This window comes from Eupeodes corollae, chromosome 1, assembly GCF_945859685.1.
Source record: "Eupeodes corollae chromosome 1, idEupCoro1.1, whole genome shotgun sequence".
Taxonomy (NCBI): Eukaryota; Metazoa; Arthropoda; class Insecta; order Diptera; family Syrphidae; genus Eupeodes; species Eupeodes corollae.
Window position 1 is genome coordinate 195,149,864 of NC_079147.1, and position 19,485 is coordinate 195,169,348.

Below are 19,485 nucleotides of genomic sequence, written 5' to 3' on the forward strand. Positions count from 1 at the left end.
GTGCACCGATGAAATTGGTGCCATTATCGCATCGAATAGACACTGGTGACCCACGACGGTTGATGAAGTTCTTCAGGCATATTATGAAAGCGTCTGTTGATAAGCTTTCGGCAATTTCGAAATGTGCTGCTCGGATGGTAAGGCATGTGAATATGACCACCCACCTTTTCTCACGGCGTCGCCCTATAGATACATTCAAGGGTCCAAATAGATCAACACCTGTATAGGTGAATGGTCGAACATAGGGTGTTACCCGGTCGGTAGGTAGTTGTCCCATTAAAGGCGGTTTTGGGGCGGCTCTGTCAATCTTACATATTGAACACTCCTTTTGTACATCTTTTAAGATAGTTTTTAAGCGAGGCATCCAGAATATTTGACGGATTTGGTTGATGATGACAGCGACATTTTGGTGGTGATACCTCCGGTGGAAACTTTCAACAATAAGGCGAGATACTGTATGATTTTGTGGCAGTATTATGGGTCTTCGTGCACTGTATGGTAGACAAAGTGCTTCATCTAATCGGCCTTGAATTCTCAGCAAACCTTTTTCGTCCAAATACGGCGTCAGGGCATAAATTGAACTGGAATTAGAAATAGGTTTACCCCCTTTCAAAGCGGCTATCTCAAGACGGTATTCTTCTTTTTGGACGATTCGGCAAATGAACTGCTCCGCAGCCGCCATATCAGAAACTAAGAGGGGGCCTTTCGGTACGTCGATTTTTGCCTTAATTTTCGCAAATCTTACCACCCATGCGGTTACTCGTTTTAGCTTAAAATAAGAAGAATACTTAGTAAATTGAATAAAAGGTCTACTCGCCTGGCAACATAAGACTGTCTTCGTTTGGATTTCTTCTTCGGATGCTATGTTGGTTTTTTCTAGCTGGAACGCTGGCCAATGTTGTTCGTTGTCTTTCAAAAATCAGGTCCCTGAATCTATCGACTACTGCAGTTGAATTTCGGTGGGAACGTAGGGCGAGTGGCTGCATCTGCTGAGTTATCTGAAGTTGGCACCCAGCGCCATTGGTTCGGATCGGTGTTGCTAATGATTTCCGAAATTCGGTGGCCAACAAAGGGTTTGTACCTACGTTCATGTGAGTGAATCCAGTAGAGTACGGTTCGGGAATCGCTCCAGAAAATTGTTTTCGATATTTTGATCTCGTGACTTTGAATGATGGACCTGCTTAGACGTAAACCAAGTATGGCTGCTTGTAGCTCCAGTCTAGGAACGGACATCAATTTCTTAGGGGCAGTTCTAGTTTTTCCTGCTACAAAGCTTAATTCAATTCGGTTTTCTGTGACAATACGGAAATAACCAACGGCTGCAAAGGCACTTTGGCTGGCATCTACGAATACGTGCAGCTCGGTGTTGTTTGAAAGGCGGATATGCGGCGAATAACATCGTGATATTTGAAAGGCTTTTACCTGTTGAAACTCGTTCCACCATGTAGACCATTTGATATGTAGCTCAGTAGGTATTGGGTCATCCCAGTCAATGCTTACTTTCGAACATTCTTGAACCAGGATTTTTGAAAAAATCAAAAAGTCGGCTAAAAATCCAAAAGGGTCGAATATTGCCATTACTATTCCAAGAAGTTCCCTTTTGGTTGGTGGTCGACGAGATTCTAAAACCTTTTGTGGAATGCGGTGGAATTTGGTTTCAAAATTGAAGGAATCTGTTGTCGTATCCCAGAACATTCCAAGAATTTTTTCCTATGTAGCTTGACGTTCCATGCTGATTTTCTTCGATTCAGTAATGGCCACTCCATTCATTATTGTTTCTAACTTTGATGAATTAGAAACAAAATTACGTAGCTGGAACCCTGCTTCTGCATTGATGATGGTGACTTGTTTACAAATTCGTTCGGCTTCTTCTTCTTTGGAAAGCTACATACAAAATCATCGACATAATGCTTACCAATGACTGCGGCAGTCGCCTCGGGATACGTGTCTTCAAATCGTTTGGCATTGATGTTCTTTATCCATTCGGCACAACACGGTGAACAAACTGCTCCAAAAATCATTGACACCATTGCGAATTGTTGGACTGGCTTATTCTGGTCACCATCCCTCCACAGAAAACGCTGTGCATGTTGATCCTCGGGAATGATGCGAACTTGGGAGAACATTTCCCTTATATCAGCTGCGACTCCGATGACATCTTGACGAAACTGGAATAATATGCCGATGAGTGGTTTTGCCTGTTCGGGTCCCTTAGACAAAACAGAGTTAAGTGAAATGCCATGAGAAGTGGCAGCGGCGTCAAACACTATTCGCACTCTATTTGGCTTATGCGGACTTTGAACGGCAAAATGCGGCAAATACCATACTGCATGCCTTGTGTTGTTTATCTCGTCTTCGAATAGTTTCCTAGCATATCCACTGTCAACATATTTCCTTATACCTTCACGATACCTGTCGGCAAACTCGGGTTCTCGGCTCATCTTTTTTTCTATGCTGATAAGGCGTTTCAGTGCCATCGAGAAGCTGTTAGGGAGTGTAGGCACAAACTCCCTCCAAAGCAACCCGATCTCATACCGTTTGCCGATTTTTCTGGTAGTATTTTTCATTATTTCTTTGGCCTTAATGTTTTGCGTTGACTCAGGAATTGGACACGATTCATTTGCACCAAAGTTTTCTGTTGCAATAAAGTCTGTCACGATTTGATTTAAGTTGGTGTCTCTTTGGCGGATGTGAAGGAACATAGGATTTGGAGTTGTTGTTCTTGGTCCGTAAGCAACCCAGCCTAGCTTAGTTTTTGCGGCGATCGGTGTTGTTTGGCCAGATTCTACAACTGTTGATGAAGCACTAAGATGAACATAGTCTAATCCTAGCAATATAACTGGTCTGGCCTCGGTGTACTCCTGAAGTGGTAAGAACTTGAGGTAGTTGTAATCCGACTTCTTAAATGACTGGACAGGTAGGTTGAGGTTTTTAATAGTTCTTACATTTTTGATGTTGAAACGCTGGTTTTCTTCTAGACCTTCGATTTCCAGACTAACTTTTCGAGATTCTTCCGTAGTTACCTTTTGTCCATACCATTGTAATTTCAAAGGCTCATGTTGACCTTTCAGTCCAAGCCTCACGGCTGTATCTTTTTCCATAAGGGATATAGCTGAGCCTTCATCGAACATTACGTAGGTATCTATTTTGCCTGTAGGACCATACAAGGTAACCGGCAAAATCTTAAACAGCTGACCGGTGTCATCTGGTGTGTCACAATTCAAGATTGGCTGTGCGTTTAATCTTGATTGGGGAATTTCTTCATGAAGACTGTGATGATGGTATCTCCTGCATCCTGATATGCCACAGATCTTTTTCATACGACATACTAATGAACTGTGGCCTTTGTTCAAGCACGAGAAACACAGTTGATTGGCTTTAACTTTGGTCCAACGATCCTCAACGTTTAGATCCGTCTTAAATTGTTCACAATTGGCAAGTTTATGATTTAATCCACAGTGGCAGCATTTTAATTCTCTTGCTACTGTTTCGCTTGCATGCATTACTCTACGTTGTGCCACTTGAGGAGTCAATCTGGAAGTACTTTGGAGTGGTGGTGGCATTTTCCCCATTATTCTGGCTAGTGTGCTCAGCCAAGCTGAAAAGTGTTCGATCGATGCGTACGGCTTTATATCCAGACTGTGTTTGATCCATTCAAATTGTTTACTGGTCGGCAACTTTACAACAAGTTCGTCCAAGAGATTTGGATCTGAAAGCTGTCGTTCACATTTTGACGCTTTTAGGAACGACACCACATTTCGAACTTTGGTCGAATATACCAGAATTTGATCGATTTTATTTTCTGGTATAATTGGTATGGCTTTGATCTTGCTAATCTGATACCTAACCATGTGTTCGGGTCTTCCAAACGTGAACTGTAGCTCATCGATGATTTTCGGCACTTCACTTGGATAAATGAGCATTGATACTACCGCTTCCCTTGCTGCACCAACTAAGCATTTTTGAAGGCGCATTAAATTTTGCCTGTTGCTGTATTTGAAGGCCTCAGTGGTATCCTCAAAACTCGCAAAAAATAATGGCAATTCCTCGGCATTTCCAGAGAAGGTTGGCAGATCGTAAATTCGTGTGCTCGTCAAATCACCTGCTGGAATAAGGAGATTATTACCTACCGGTGGCGTTGAGAAATGGTCAGTAGACGTGTCCAAGGAGTCTCTGTTTTGAATGGGCAGTGCTTCTACTTGGATGCTGAGATCTTTGATGGCGGTTTGGCTCTCGGCAGTATCTTTTCTAAGTTCTTCCACGGCGGCTTTTAAAGCATTTATGCTGGATACTAATCCTGTCATTATGGTGACATCCATTGGCGGTGTTTCTTGATCGTTATTCGGCATTTTATTTTAATAAATGCAATTTAAACTGTTCAGAGACGCGAATGAGAAAAGAATGTTGCTTTACTCGTTAAGAAAAAACTACCATCCTCTTTTCAAAACGGTAAACTTTTTGCTTTTTGGCGGCTGGGTGGGGAAATGAGACTCACGTTCGTCTCTCTTACTCCCTCTGTGTTGGCGATAACAGAGAAGTGTAAATTTGAAGAGTAAATTTGGCGTCGGGTTAGTGAGGCAACGTTTGTCTCTGTTTTCCCTTCTGTTTTGGCGATAACAGAGATTATTTTGAATTTAACGGCGGCGGTAAGACGATACGTTTGATTCTTTTTGGCAATAGCATGTCTATGTGTATATAAGAGTATCTTCTCGTATATAGTAGTGGCAGCGAAGACGAAGCGAAATCTAAGATGAAATATCGCGAATAAAATTATTAAAACTGTACGTTTACGTCGACAAAACTCAATGTTAATTTTAACAAAATGTTTATTCAATAAGATACATTTATTTCTCGTTTTTGTTTATACAGAACTTTTATTTAATTTTTACTCTTGTACTATCGTTTAATAATTGTTTATTTTTGCGGCGTCCGATTTCGTCGGCTTCGATTTGATCACTGATCCTTCTCTCTCTATTTCATTCTTACATTTATGATAGAATTTTGTTGGCACGAACTTGGGGCTGATCATTACCCCAAATACGGTAGCTTTAGACGTATCCATTCAATAGAAAATGAGCTTGTAATGCCAAACCCAACAAAAAATAAACTACTTCACAGCTCACTAAAAGGCTACCAGTTAAAAAGGTGTTGTTGACTTTAAGTCTTTTACCCCTAAAAATAACTCACGTTAAATAAACGAGCTGAGGAATTAAGCTCGACTTTTTTGATCAAATGTGACACTCATTTATCGTTTTTAAAGTAAAGCTAATTGAAAGTCTTTTAAAGTCATTTGCAAGTTTTTCTAAGGCATATCAAATGAAAAGTCTAAGGGTGTAGAACAAAGACTAAGTGTTGCGTGACGAATTTAACAAAAATTGCACTCAAAGGTGTTAAAATGTCGACCATAGTATGTATGAAGATAGTTCTTATTGATTTTATAGCAAAAGTCAAACAGACAAAAGTTTTGGAAAAAATGGTGACAGAAGTGTTCAAAGCTGTGGAAAATGACCCAAGACCAGTCATTTGCAAAACATAAAGACTGTCGTCACTCGTTTAAAGATCCTTTTACGTCTAAATCCAAAAAAGATAAGTTTATTCCTTGACTAACCCCTGTATAGAAGCCCTTGAATTTTTTAATAAAATTTGTTTCTTAAATGTGTTAAAGTATATACTTTATAGTATCGAACAAATATTGGCAGAAACTTTGTGCATCTCAGAGTTTCTTAAAAGGCTTTTGACCTAAGGCCTTAAAACGGCTGAAAGTGAATTATAGTTTTTCTTCTTCATTTAATTTTATAATAACCACATAACCAATATATATGTTTAATGTCATTCGAAAGCAAAGGGCGTTAAAAATAATAATAAAAAAGTGCAGACCAATGATTTTTTTAATTTTAAAGTTGAATTAAAAAATAACGGAACAAAATATCGTGCCAAAAACCCCAAAAAACCTATTCCTCTGTGTGATCCAAACATGATTTTAACTACGTTTTTTAAGGTTTGAGCTTTTATTTCGAAAAGAATATCATCTGCTTAACATTTATTTTAATGCAGATTAATTTTGATTTTTCTTTGTTCTTGACCTCAAGACCTTTCTTTTTATGTGCCTTAAAAATGGTTGCAAATAACTGTACTTTTTTGTCTCCAGCTTTTAGTCAAAAACAGTATTATTTAAAAGGGTTGCAGGAAACGATTTTGTGTTGAGGTAATTTATATTCACTTGTTTGCACATTTTGTTCATAACTTTAGAAATAATGGTATTAAGTGCGTCTAGAGTTCAGAATTATTCGCGTATGCACGTTCTTTAGAGTAGTCTTACAGATTCTAACCGTTTTAAATCACAGGATCTTGGTAACTTCGGAGAAGCGCAAAATTACTAGAGAAGTTCTGATGTTATGAAGCTATAATTCGTGGTGTTTATGGATTGTTGGAACTACATAACGTCCATGTCTTGACCTTTAATTGCCATCAAAAAACAAGGTCAAAAAAAATCAAACCGGCTGCGTTGTTCGGTTGCTAAGAGAACCATTTTTTAAACTTAATGGCAAACATTAAACTTAAAACCTGACACTAAAATGACACTTCATGCTTAAGATATGACAGGTGTCAGATGTCCGCATCAGACCTTTTTAGACATTAAAGAAAACTGAATAATTTATCCTAAAAAAGTCCTTAACATAAAACCACAAAATAGTTTTAAAGCAATTCTTGTTTTTATCTGGAGTTTGCAGTTCTTCTTATAATGTATTGAAAAATCCCGTCTATCGATTTGTCTTGCTTAAAAGTTTGTAGGTTTTCGTGTTAGGTTAAAAAAGTTCGGGAACGTACGGACATCTTTCTAAAAATCTTTTATTTTGTCTCTAGGGACCTTGAAACTTCGAGAAGAAGAAGAACGTCGAAAATCTTCAATTTGAAAAATCGGACCCATTACAATAACTTCCTATGGGAAGTTAATAATGTTCGTAAAACCATATTTTCTACCTAACAAAAATGTTTTTTTTTTATGAACACGAAAATTTGTATAAACCTTCAAACTTTGTTTGGAAAAATATTCATTTGAAAAACATCTTTCGGCTAAGAAACACAAAAAAAGAATTAAAAAAATTAGAAAAAAGGTGTGTATGTAAAAACTTTACTGATTCTCTTCATAAAACCTCTATTTCCACAGCTAAATTTCCAGTGAAGTAAAAAATAAATTGTAGGCCAACAAAAAAATGTGCGATCCCTGCTGTGGTCCCTGTGCTGATACTTGTGGTCCATATGGACCATGTTCTGACGAATGCCATAGCCGTGAACTGCGAGCTGGCATAATGTACACTAATTGTGACTGTTGGAAACGAAATGGCCTTCAAGATCAATGCCCCAGATCTTTGTGTCAGGGACAATGTTGTGCTATAGGGCAATCGAGACCAAGTTGTTGTCCATCAGCGTATCCTCTGAGATTTGCCTATATGACAATGGGCGTGAATAATAAGCGAATGAGATGCTATGCCACAGCAGCTTCTTGCCCGAAATCACCTTGTGGGGATCCAGGATGCTGTTAGGGATTTAAAAGATCTAAAAGGCCGAAAATTAATTTAAATCAGTTATCTTGGTTTTGTCAATTAAAGGAACTAAAACTATATTGACCGTAGAAGACTAGTTCTGTGTGATAAATGATTTTGTATATGACTTTAATAAAAGCTTTGAGAACCATCAATCTTGTCTTCAGTTTTGTTTTTAATGAAAACCTCTTCATTTTGAGTTGGGTTGTGTCTTTTTAAAGTGGAGAAAAAAGGCATTTGGAAGCAAAATTAAGATGGCTGAATTTCGACCTATAAATGGGTTAACACCTATTTTTCCAAAAAAGTTGGCTTTTGAAGTGAATATTGAAATGGTATTCACGTTCAAAAGCATATCATAAAAAAAGCATAATCTGTGAATGGCAACTTGATTCAACAGTTGAACATAAGCGTTTAAAAGTCCGGCTTTTCAAAAACAGCCCTAAATACAAAAAGCCATATGAAACAAATAAAAAACTCATTTTGTTTTAGTATTAAATTTTATCTAAAAAATGTATTTTATTAATAATTTTGAAACTTTTATTAAGTGGAAAATACTAAATTTTAACTGTTAGCATGCCATGTAAGGTGCACCGGGTACACATGGTCCGCATGGGCCACACGGTCCACAAGGACCACAAGGACCACACGGTCCACATTTTGTCATAATTGGCCCATTTGGCATAGGAACTCCACAAGGCCCACATGGACTAGGTCCACATGGCCCACATGGACTAGGTCCACATGGCCCACATGGTCCACAAGGCGGCGGTCCACATGGTGGATAAGGCCCACACGACGTAGGTCCACATGGTCCACAAGGCTCACAAACTGGATAACGTCCATTTGTAAAACAAGGCAAAGGTCCACAGTTAGTTGCTATTGGATTCGGTGGACAAGGCTGACTTGGTTTATAACGAATAGGTCCGTTTTGGTAGCAACAATATTCCCGAGGTGGTGGAATATCAATAACTTGCGGTTTCGGTTGGCAGAGGAAAGTTTGGCAAATTTCACGTGGTTCACAAATTCTCTTTGGATAGCAAACAACATACGGGTCAGGAATCATCGATGGATAATAGATGACCCGTGGTTCGCGTATCAATTGTGAGACCCAAGTTAGCTTTGGTACTTTTATCACTCGTGTAACATCAACAACTTTGGGAATAGTGATTTGGCGACATCGATTTACAACCATTGGTTCGGGGACGATTTTCTGATTGAATACGACTTTTTTTTTGCAAATTAAACGTGGAGGCTGTTGGATTGTCACGCATTTTGGTAGTGGTGGTGGAGGTCTTGGAGCACATTGTGGTAGGGCTTCTAATTCTGCTCCCGAATAACATTGGGGAGAAGGCTATGAAGGCTATAAATTAATACAGGTTTTTATAAGAAATTTTCTTTGGAAAACTAACCTCGTATGGTCCTGAGCAAGGATCGCATGGGGCACAACACGGTATACCTGGTTCGCACATTTTCTTCTTTTTTTTTAATTAAAAAATTTTATTTTATTATTCGAACCTTTTTATATTTGTTTCAATAAATTTTCAAGCTTTATACAAAAAATTTTTAATGTTATACATAAGCCAAACAAAAATGGAATAAAATAAGATGATTTAATTTTTGACAATTTGTATTGTTTTTTTTAAATAGGTCTCTAGATATTTAAATATTGATGCAAGTAAAATTAAAACGATAGTGTCAATGAGAGGGCACACATATCTTATTGTTTTAACATCATTTACATATATATAAGGAATAAAGAATTATTTAAAACAGAAGGGAAATCATTAATAACGAAAATAAACAGCAATGGACCAAGATGACTCCCTTGAGGTACACCAGGATAGAGAAATTGACATGAAGGGTTACTCCCGAACATGACGCTGTAATATCTACATATTTTTAAGACGTGACGAAAGCCACATAAAGAAATGGTAGATAAGTCCAAATTTACTTAATGTATTAAGAAGAATTTCATGGCTTAATTCGTCAAATGCCTTCCTGAAGTCTGTAAGGCTGCAATCGACTTGAGAACGTTTTTCGAATGCATGTTCATGTAAACAAAAAGTAGAGAATTTTAATAAATTAGTAATTGATGATTTTCAAATATAACAGACGATATGACTATGTTTTTGTGTGTTAGGAGAAATTGGAAAAGATTTTCATCGGCAGTCCTAAAATAATCTATTTATGAACAAGTTCGAAATTGACTCTACTAGATGGCTTGAAGAATTTTGAATAATGAAATCAAAAGATGTTTTTTTTTGCTTTATAGCAATTTAAAAAAAATTGGACAAATTATGTTGACCTCGAATCTCTCTAGAACCAATATTGCTGGCGACTTGAAGTAAATTTTGTATTATACATTATTCTGAGAACCAACGGATTTTTACGAATAAAAAGAAGGCAACAAAATTCTAAATTCCAAAATAAGTTTAAATATACAAGAAGAGTAAGACATGCAAATAGATATAAAATTAAACTTAATCATTAGCTGGTTGCGATGCCAAGTGTGACATCTGACTCTATAGATTCTATAACTGACATAGTTTCTTCAGTGATTAGACAGTCTGCAGAACTTTCTTCCCAACGTAGAAATACCTTTCAGTCTGTATGGTACGACGAAGAATGCAAAAAAAATAGGAGAAAATCTTTCGCTTTCTTAAAACTATATAGAAAAACAAATAGCGCAGTTTTTAAATCACTGTATTTACAATCAAACTAAGAATACAAAAGGTTATGCAATATGCAATCTCAAAAAAGAACTTTATTTAAAAAACACTGCTTCTAAGCTCGTTGAATGCAAGGACTCGAAATCTTTTTGGAAGACAGTACAAGTGTTGAGTGGGCGGAATAGGAGGGTATTGTTCATAATTGATGAAAATCTACTTGCAAATTATTTTGAAACTCTACTTCTGCCTGACCCTAATCTAAACACAATGAGCTTTGCATTCCCTTATGTCATTATTCCTGAACTGGATTCCAATCTTACAATGGTTGAATTAGTAGCTGTTTTAAAAAAAAATGAAAAATAACAAAGCACCTGGATCTGATGGGATCCCAGTAGAGTTTTATAAACATGCTACTCCTGAGTTTTTGGAATACCTGTTAGAATTTTTCAATAGAATATTCATTGAAGAGACAGTGCCTGAAAATTTTCGTCTGTCTCGAATTACAGCCATTTTTAAGAAAGGTAACAGTGATTTGCCAGAGAACTATAGAGGAATTGCTGTGCTTAACTCATTACGAAAAGTGTTTACACAAATACTCTATACTAGACTTACGACCTGGTTAGAAGATAATAACATAATTAGTTGCTTTCAAGCTGGTTTTCGAGCCAACCTTTCAGCTATTGATCAAATTTTTGTACTCAGCACCACTGCTAGGCGATTTATTGATAAAAAACAGAACTTATATGCCTTTTTCGTTGATTTAAAAGCGGCTTTTGACACTATTAATAGGAGGTCCTTACTCTATAAGCTCTCAGCAATTGGCCTATCTACTAAATTTATCAGAGTCTACGAAAAAATTCTCGAAAACACGATGGCATCTGTTCAGAATGGTGGAAAAGTATCTAGAGAATTTAGTTGTGAAGCAGGTGTCCCTCAAGGATGTGTTCTAAGCCCTATCATGTTTGCACTGTATATGAACGATGTCGAAAACAGTATACCTGGGGGAGTTCAGTTCGGGGATATTACACTTAAAGTCTTGTTTTATGCTGATGATTTAGTGGTTTTATCAGACAGTCCACTTACTCTACAGCTCCAGATAAACAAGCTGAAACAGTTTTGTGATCTATGGGATCTTAGAATAAATACCACCAAATCCAAAATAATGGTTTTTAGATCTCGAAATAGAATAACTGGCTATGGGCGGAATTGGACTTTAGATGGTGAGATAATTGAGGTTGTTAATGAATTTAAGTATCTTGGGTATACAATGACATATAATCTTAAAATTCAAACCTTTATAAAAGAAAAAACTACCGCTGCAAAAATTGCAATAAATACAATGTGGTCCCAGTTCTTCGCAAATAAACTCGTAGATCCAATCTCAAAATTCAAAGTCTTCAATGCCAACGTGAATACTTGTTTTTGCTATGGTAATGAAGTATATGGTTTCGAACAGTTGGAGGAAATGGAAAATATACAGAGGTATTTTTTCAAGCGAGACAGGCTTACCTCAAATTTTCTTGAAAAACTTAAAGGCTAACGCCGATTTTATGATCAGAGTTATGAAGCGATCTGACCAAAACTTGCAAAAAAGACTCCTTAAAATTTGTTTTAGTAGTGGATATAGTCCGGTCAAAAATTGGTATGATCTTGCTGTAGCACATAACCTTTCAATATCATTGCCAGTGGACAATGTGGAAGCAATAAAAAATGCATTATATGAATGTATCTCTGTTATAGATGACTCGATGTATAGGCTTTGTGTTGCGAGAGGGACTGCATCAACATCGAGGAATATATACAGACAACTTAATCTGAAACTTGGTGAAATAAACTATTTTAGAGAAGAGTTTACAGTTTCTGAAATGAGCTTGATCTTCAAGATAAGAACGGAAATGCTCGATTTGAATTACAGACCACATAGAACAGACTTAAACCCTGTGTGCTCTCTTTGCAACCTTGGTCAAAACGAAGATGTTTTGCATTTTTTAGCACTTTGTCCAATATTACAGGAAATCCGAAGGCTCTACTTTTATTCTAGTTTTCTTTCTCAAGAGGAATGTGTCAGTGTACTAAACGGAGATCGTGGCTGGAAGCCTCTTATACGCTATGTCTCACATGCACGAAAATATCGAAACGAGTGTTTGAGTTTGTTTTGAGTTGTAAGACGATGTTGATGTGATTGTATCTTCTCCTTTCTTTTTTTTTGTTTTTAACCAAATTAAAAGTCCTTAAAATTAAAAAAAAAAAAAACTTGAGAAATATACAGTTCTTTTCCTATCTTTTTGCTTTTTTTTTCTCACTTACAAACCATTATCTGTTTTAGCTAAACTAAAAGCCCATTACCAATATTTTTCTTTTTTCCTTAATTTTTTTGTTTTGACTAAACTAAAAGTCACATTTTTTATTAAACTTATAAATACCTGTTATTGCTTGCTTTATACGGCAGACGGCTTATATAGCCATGCTTTGTATATCTTTTATCATGAAATATTGTACTTATAAAAAAATTGAAAAAATAAAGAACTTATCTATCTATCTACAAGAAGAATTTGACATATAGTTATTCTAAGAATTATATTCTATATTCTAAGAAAAATCCAATTGGCAATTATTTTATAAAAAATGAAAACCTTCGAAAAGTGATACCTAATATTTTTAAAAATTAGTTTTCGATTAAAATATCTCAGGAACAAAAACTTGATAAAGCAATCAAACTTATTTATCACATGCAAAATATTGTTGTAAGTTTTTAGTTAATTTGTTTAGAAAAATCAAATTGATAATTTTTTGTAAACACGAAAAATAGTCCATTAACTACTTGCATCAGAACATGATGTTGGCCTTATTAACAATCCAGCAATTACATCGACTATATTATTGTAGACAAAAAGAACCGTTTCCGTAAATTCTGTATATCATAGTTTTGTCTAGGTTTTTATGACTTTTGGTCTTTTAAAGCCTGGTAGCTAGATGTTATGGATTTGAAGTGATAATTGCAGTTTTAATTCGATTCACTGTTTTTGACTCATTTTTACCACTTGTAGTATTTTCTCCGAAGGGGTTTGTAATAACCCTGATTATCTTGATCATAACAAATTTTTAAGAAGTTTGTATATTTATTAAACTTCTCCAAAGCTTTGAATTACATGGTTCACGTTTAAAATAAAGAATGATAAGCCATGTAAGGTTTATAACGTTGCCTCTATGAAATGATAATCTTTATAGTAGTTTCTATAATAGGTCACGTAATACGCTGCTTTTAAGGCTAAAGCAAAAAGTAACATAGCTTAAACAAAGTACAAATCTTTTTCTTCAAATTTCCCAATTGCTATATGATGACTTAAGGGTCTTCATTTGACTCTGCTGATTTCGAATCTGAACTTTGAGGTAATATATGTATATGTGGTCAAACTCAGAAATCCCCTATTTTAACATTACGAGTATTTTTATATTTTTAACTTCCCATAGGAATTTATTGTAATTGGTCCGATTTTTCAAATTGAAAATTTTGACATTTCTCGACGTTTCAAGGTCCCTAGAGTCGAAATAAAAGATTTTTAGAAAGATGTATGTGCGTGCGTGTATACGTACGTTCGTATGTCCGTACGTTGTATGTCCGTACGTTCACGACGTTTTTATCTTTGTCCATAGCTCAAGAAACAGAAGAGATATCGACTTCAAATAAATTTTGCTATACAAATAATAATGCAGAAAGATGCAGAAAGGGCTCTCAAGAAAATTGCGTGGGTGTTTTTTTTACCATAGCAGTTTAAAAATACGTGAACATTTTGGTTAATTCTAAATATCTAACGAACCAAAAACCAAACAAGTTTAATTTTGAAAAAAAAATTCAATTTAAAAAAATTAAAAATTAAAATCAAAAAAAAAATTGTCACCTAGAACATTTTACAAATACAAAATGATTTTATCTTCAAAACAATTTCGTGCAACGAAAAATTAAATTCTTAACATCTAGTAAAATTTTGGGAAAAATCGAATTGACAGTTTTTTTTTACAAAAAGTAAAAACCTAACAAAAAAAAAACAATACTTAAACTTGGTAAAAATTGCCTTACGACTTAAAAAGCTTTGAAGAACTAAAAATATTGTCTTTAAACTCTTTTTATTTCACAGAAAATATTGTTTTTAATATTCAGTAGTTTTTTTTAATAAAAATGCAACAGTCCGTTTTTTTATAAAAAAAATAGTAAGCAAATTTGGTAAAAATTGATGTTCGGTTCTTGATATCTCTCAAATTAATTTCATTCATCAAAATTGTAAAAATTTAAGAAATTCTACTAAAATTGGTGAAAATTTGTTTTCGAATAAAAATCTGTTTAAAAAAAACTAGATTTTCAAACTATTTCTTTATATGAAAAATATTGTTGGTAATATTAAAATATTTAAGAATAATTCAACTGACAATTTTTTTAACCCAACACGAAAACCTACAAACTTTTAAGCAAGACAAATCGACAGATGGGATGGACAGTTATCAGTGTGGGTCGCTTCCCAGCCTATTTTTTTCTTTTAACATTAAGGGCTTATTTTTCCACTCAATTGATAAGATAGGGTATTTTACTGGAATTGACTTAACTTAACTAACTTTTTTGCACCTTTACTTTTTGATTCCATTTTTATCACAAATGAATTTAATACCTTCATCTATTCGTGAGATATTCGAATCGAACACCAATGTTGGGTAGTATTTTGTGTAAATTCTTATTTTTTTATAAAAAAAAAAGAAATAACAGTTGGATATTTCTAAAAACATTAATAAATGTTAATAAACAATACTATCTAGGAGCTAAAACTAGTTTGGAAGCAATATCCTAAATTGTTGTTAAATTTATTTTAAGGTTTTTATTTTTTGGAAAAAAGTCGATTTCTTTCCAAATGTTACCAGGTGTCAAAAACGTTAGTCTTCATTGCAATTAAATCAATTAACTCAGCTTGTTAATGAGCCAACTCGAATCTTAGACTTGTTTCTTACGTTACGTGACTATGTTAAGCAGACTGTAGGGCCGGATTCTTACGAATACATGATTTCCTCGTGAATAAAGCAATTTTACCGAATTGAATTGAACACTGACCATGAGTTTTGTGAATATCGAAACTTTTCAAAGAGGGCACATGTGGTAAAATTCTGAATAAGTAGGTGAGAAAGGGTAATTTCGAATGAGAAAAAATATTGTATCGCATTGTAGTCCTTGCGTGGACTTGCCTTAAAGAGGCTGAAGGGTTCGAAATAAATAAAGTAAAATCTAATTTCCAAGATTCTACGAGTATCATAATATTAACATTTGTCAATATTATTAACAATAACATTGACACTCAGCTTATGAAAGTGAAAATGTTTGTTTCGTGAAATGAGTCTCCATAAAATCTATTAGGATCAGAGTTGGGAAATAATGATTACTTCTCGTAATGAATTTCCACTTTCATTTCAATTGTTATTAGTAATTATCTCTTCACTTTTTGAAACAATATATGTTTCAATTACTTGTAATTGCAATTGAAAAAGTTCACTTACTAATTACATGTAATTAATAAATTGTAGTGGGTTTATTAAAGTTCTTGAAGGAAATCACTTCTAAATTAAAGTCAAGGTAATTAAATTCCTTACGTAGATAAAAGAATTGAGCATTTCAGAAAATTATTTGGAATATTACATGAAATTTAATTGAAGCAAATAATATTTAATAATATTTTCATGTAATGGCTCTTTTGTTTATTACATTTACAGGGTCCGATACTCGAAATGTAACCAATTTCAGATCGTTGTCACAGTGGCATCAGCTTTTTTAAAATTGGCTAATTAACTGTTCTTAGTATTGCCTACAAACCTACAGAATCATTTCGCTTGGTCTTACACCCGAACTGAAACAATCAAGACTTGAGAAAGGGAATGAGTTAGTTCATTTTGTCGAAAGCGGACAATTTCGAAACATCGTATTTTTTGACGTGAGCAATTTGTGAATTAAAAAAAAAGTAGACATTACTTAAAATAATGAGTTGAAGTCATTGGTTGGCCAAAAGGAAGCAGAATCTGTCACAAATAATCCTTTGAACTGTTGTGACTTTTAACTTCAAAGTAACTTTGAAGTTCTATGCATACAAAAATTTAGGAACTTTTCAACAAGACTGTACCCTCTCTCAAAGCTAAGAGTAAACTAGAACTGTTGATACACAACGCTCCGAACTTCATTTCAACCCCACAATGGCTCTTAAATTCAACTGACGCGAATCTATTGGATTATTTTCTCTGAAGCATTCTGGAAAGCAGGGTCCAAACTAAAAAATAAACTAGCCTTAAGACGCTGTAAGAAGCCATTGTCAGGGAGTGCGCCAAATACCAGCAGCTTTCGAATCGTTTTTTTTTTACCCTCTCAAACCAATATTTAGATAAAAAGTGGGCATTTAGACAGAGTATCATCTTCTCGTGAATTTGATGTTTTGTCTGATTCCATCCAAAGAATTGTTTCGTCCTATCTTCGCACTAAAATCGTTGTTACGGGCTATTTCAATGTACATAATTCTTCATGGCTTCAAAAGTCAGGCTAGACAACACCCGATGGAGTGAGTGCTGAGATCTTCGCTGAGTTGAACCACCTAACTCAGCTTATCAACAAGCCCACCCGAATATCGGACGTGGAAGGTCGAGCGAAAAACAATCTTGACTTGTTTCTTACCTCTGATCTGATAAGTACACGGTTAGTGTTCTATCTCCTCCAGGCACGTCAGACCATTGTATCGTATCTGCAAAATTCTCATGTCGAAAAAACCCAGTTAATGAAAAAACTCCTATGAGAACCGTTTGGCAATATCAGAAAGCCAACTGGGACGGTCTCAATGAATTCTTCAGGAACTTTAACTGGTCACTATGCTTTCTTGATAGTAACGTGGATTCCAGCGCAGATATGGTTACAAATTTAATTCTTTGTGGTATGAGAAATTTTATCCCGAATAGGGTGAAATCTATCAAACCCAAAGAGAACTCAGAACAAGCTAGAAAGACCTGTAATGGTCACGAACCAAATTTTTGCATCATCAGAAATTACGGCAAAAAATACTACAATGTCCCAAAGGTAGTAAAAATGTATGGTCATTTGTAAAAAACGTACGAAACACCACGTCATCCTCGGTTCCAACGCTCGTTCACAATGACACTCCCTATGTAAGCTCGATTGATAAAGGCAATTTGCTTGCTGTTAATTCGGACTACCGGAAAGTGTCATGAGTCCTCCTGTTCTTGAGAGCGTAAATGATTCAGACGAATCTTTTTTCGCAATCGTGCAGTTGTAAGAGTACTGAAAGTTCTTCGTCTTATTTCTCTATTGCTCACTCTCTGGCTAATTCGTAGGTTAAATAGTTTTCTTTCCATTTTGGTTTGGCATATTCTTATTTTGTCAAGTAAACTTGAAGTCAAGGATATAGTCTGTAAACCATACGTCATAACAGATAGAATAGTAGAGTCTAGTATGTTCGTGTTTCGTCCCTTAGATTTGATTATAATTTTTGTTTTAGACTCCTAAATTGTTTTCAACTATTGGTAATGTGTCTATAGAAACTTGGTTAATGAATGACTTAGTCTGTTCTAGATAAGTATAATCTTCTACATATTCTATGTGTTCGTTATCCAGCATTATGTCATCTTTAGTATGGATAGTCATTATCGTAGTTTTTGACTTATTGATATGGATTTTTGAACTTGATATATTTTTGCTTTCTGGTTTTTATATTAAATATTTCTGTCTAGCGCAATATCATTCCTGTGTTTAATTAATAACTACTACGAGTGGCTAATTAGAGAAAGCACTTTTTATGACAGAACCCGTACAAAAACTTTAAATGGAAAAAGCAGGTATTGAACTCAAGACTTTTGGCATGAGAGTGCTACGCACTAACTATAACACAACGTCTGTTACTAATGAGTATCAAAAATTATGCATATCTTAACATTGTGGTATGTATATGCGGGGCTGCTTGGGCACACTGTAGACTAGGACTGTGTGTAACTTCGCATGTACCCCAAATCCTAAAGTGTTCCCTAGCAAAAGGGGGGCTGAAGGCAACTTTAACCTCTGTATTGTATCTATGTACATGAATACTTTTATGACTTTTTCCAAAAATGTTTGTACTTCCTAAGTCTATTGACCAAAAAAACCTCCTAAGACTTGGCATACTTGTATTGTAACATTTATCAGTCATTTTGTTTAGGACTAAGGAATAAAGATATTGATCTTGACACTCATATTCTTCATTTTTTTTAAATTTGTAAAAAAAATCTACTTTATTGAGTTTAAATGTTTTTCAGCATTTGTTTTACTATCAAATAAATGTTTGTATAAACTATTAGTTTACATGAATTAATATTAGAAACAACATCAAATCCAAAAATTAAAAGTAATTTGTAACCCTTAATGTTAAAAAATATCTAAATTTTATAATCTTTTTATTTTTACAGAAAAAATGTGTTCAAAACCTTGTGGATCTGCAAATTTATTTGGAGATTGTGTACCTTGCTCTCCGTGTGGCCCATGTGGCCCATGTGGCCCTTGTGGCCCATGTGGCCCTTGTGGTCCATGTGGCCCGTGTGGTCCGTGTGGTCCATGTGGCCCGTGTGGCCCGTGTGGTCCATGTGGCCCTTGTGGCCCATGTGGACCGTGTGGACCCTGTGGTCCTTGTGATCCATGTTGTCCATTTATAATTTGCGGACCAAATGAACGTTCCCCTCCGTGTGGCCCTTCGAAATGTTTCACCAAATCAAGTTGTTACAGTGTGCCGCGATGCGGTCTACCAAATTTTCCAAACTGTGAAGTTCCAGTTCCATTACCTGCAGGTGCAGATAATTGCTGTGTTAGTCCGCCATTAATGGAAGGTGGTATACCGGACCCAAGAGTTTGGAATAATTGTTATCCACCATCTTGTTATCCATGCTACTTATAAAAATAAATTTAACGATAAATATTTTATGTCATATTTACAAGAAAATAAAACCAACAACAAAACTGTGTATTTTTCTGTTTCATTTTTACTTTCAGAGCACAAGCACAGAAAATTAACGCTTACCCGTAGGCTACGAAAAATACATATGCTCTTATTGCCTTTGCAATTCCAACACACACAAAAAATTTTGCATACTTTCCAAACTTTAATTTCGCTTGTTTATGATTTATTTAATTCAATAAAATACCAAAACACCAGGCGCCCAGGATTTTCTGTACGTATCCCCAGAATTAAAACTTCTTAAAGCATGCAACACAAAAT

At 35.3% G+C, this 19,485-nt stretch overlaps 4 protein-coding genes and 1 long non-coding RNA gene across 5 annotated transcripts; 2 read left to right on the forward strand and 3 right to left on the reverse strand.

The window, feature by feature from the left end:
- Positions 1 to 933: 933 nt before the first annotated feature.
- On the reverse strand, positions 934 to 1,695 carry LOC129947911 (uncharacterized). Its single transcript, XM_056058665.1, has one exon. It carries the CDS (start codon positions 1,693 to 1,695, stop codon positions 934 to 936), a length of 762 nt encoding a protein of 253 aa, XP_055914640.1.
- An 83-nt stretch (positions 1,696 to 1,778) lies between these two features.
- LOC129947913 (uncharacterized) lies at positions 1,779 to 4,349 on the reverse strand. The gene has a single exon (XM_056058680.1). The coding sequence runs from the start codon at positions 4,347 to 4,349 to the stop codon at positions 1,779 to 1,781; it is 2,571 nt and encodes an 856-aa protein (XP_055914655.1).
- Positions 4,350 to 6,983: 2,634 nt separating this feature from the next.
- Positions 6,984 to 7,699, forward strand: LOC129939194 (keratin-associated protein 9-2-like). Its single transcript, XM_056047112.1, has 2 exons — positions 6,984 to 7,115; positions 7,169 to 7,699. The coding sequence occupies exon 2, from the start codon at positions 7,215 to 7,217 to the stop codon at positions 7,542 to 7,544; it is 330 nt and encodes a 109-aa protein (XP_055903087.1). The 5' UTR covers positions 6,984 to 7,115; positions 7,169 to 7,214; the 3' UTR covers positions 7,545 to 7,699.
- Positions 7,700 to 8,022: 323 nt separating this feature from the next.
- Positions 8,023 to 9,149, reverse strand: LOC129939191 (DBF4-type zinc finger-containing protein 2 homolog). The gene is made up of 2 exons (XM_056047109.1): positions 8,954 to 9,149; positions 8,023 to 8,895 (listed from the first exon to the last, which is right to left on the reverse strand). Exons 1-2 carry the CDS (start codon positions 9,011 to 9,013, stop codon positions 8,113 to 8,115), a joined length of 843 nt encoding a protein of 280 aa, XP_055903084.1. The 5' UTR covers positions 9,014 to 9,149; the 3' UTR covers positions 8,023 to 8,112.
- A 9,339-nt stretch (positions 9,150 to 18,488) lies between these two features.
- On the forward strand, positions 18,489 to 19,233 carry LOC129939198 (uncharacterized). Its single transcript, XR_008780518.1, has 2 exons — positions 18,489 to 18,621; positions 18,683 to 19,233. It is a non-coding gene; the product is annotated as an uncharacterized LOC129939198 (long non-coding RNA).
- The last annotated feature ends 252 nt before the right edge of the window (positions 19,234 to 19,485 follow it).

Coding starts and splice junctions, on each gene's coding strand:
- LOC129947913 (XM_056058680.1), bottom strand. CDS start 4,349: ATGCCGAATAACGATCAAGAAACACCGCCAATGGATGTCACCATAATG.
- LOC129939191 (XM_056047109.1), bottom strand. CDS start 9,013: ATGTGCGAACCAGGTATACCGTGTTGTGCCCCATGCGATCCTTGCTCA. Junction 8,896..8,953: donor CTTGCTCAGGACCATACGAG/GTTAGTTTTCCA, acceptor TAGCCTTCATAG/CCTTCTCCCCAATGTTATTC.
- LOC129947911 (XM_056058665.1), bottom strand. CDS start 1,695: ATGTTCTGGGATACGACAACAGATTCCTTCAATTTTGAAACCAAATTC.
- LOC129939194 (XM_056047112.1), top strand. CDS start 7,215: ATGTGCGATCCCTGCTGTGGTCCCTGTGCTGATACTTGTGGTCCATAT.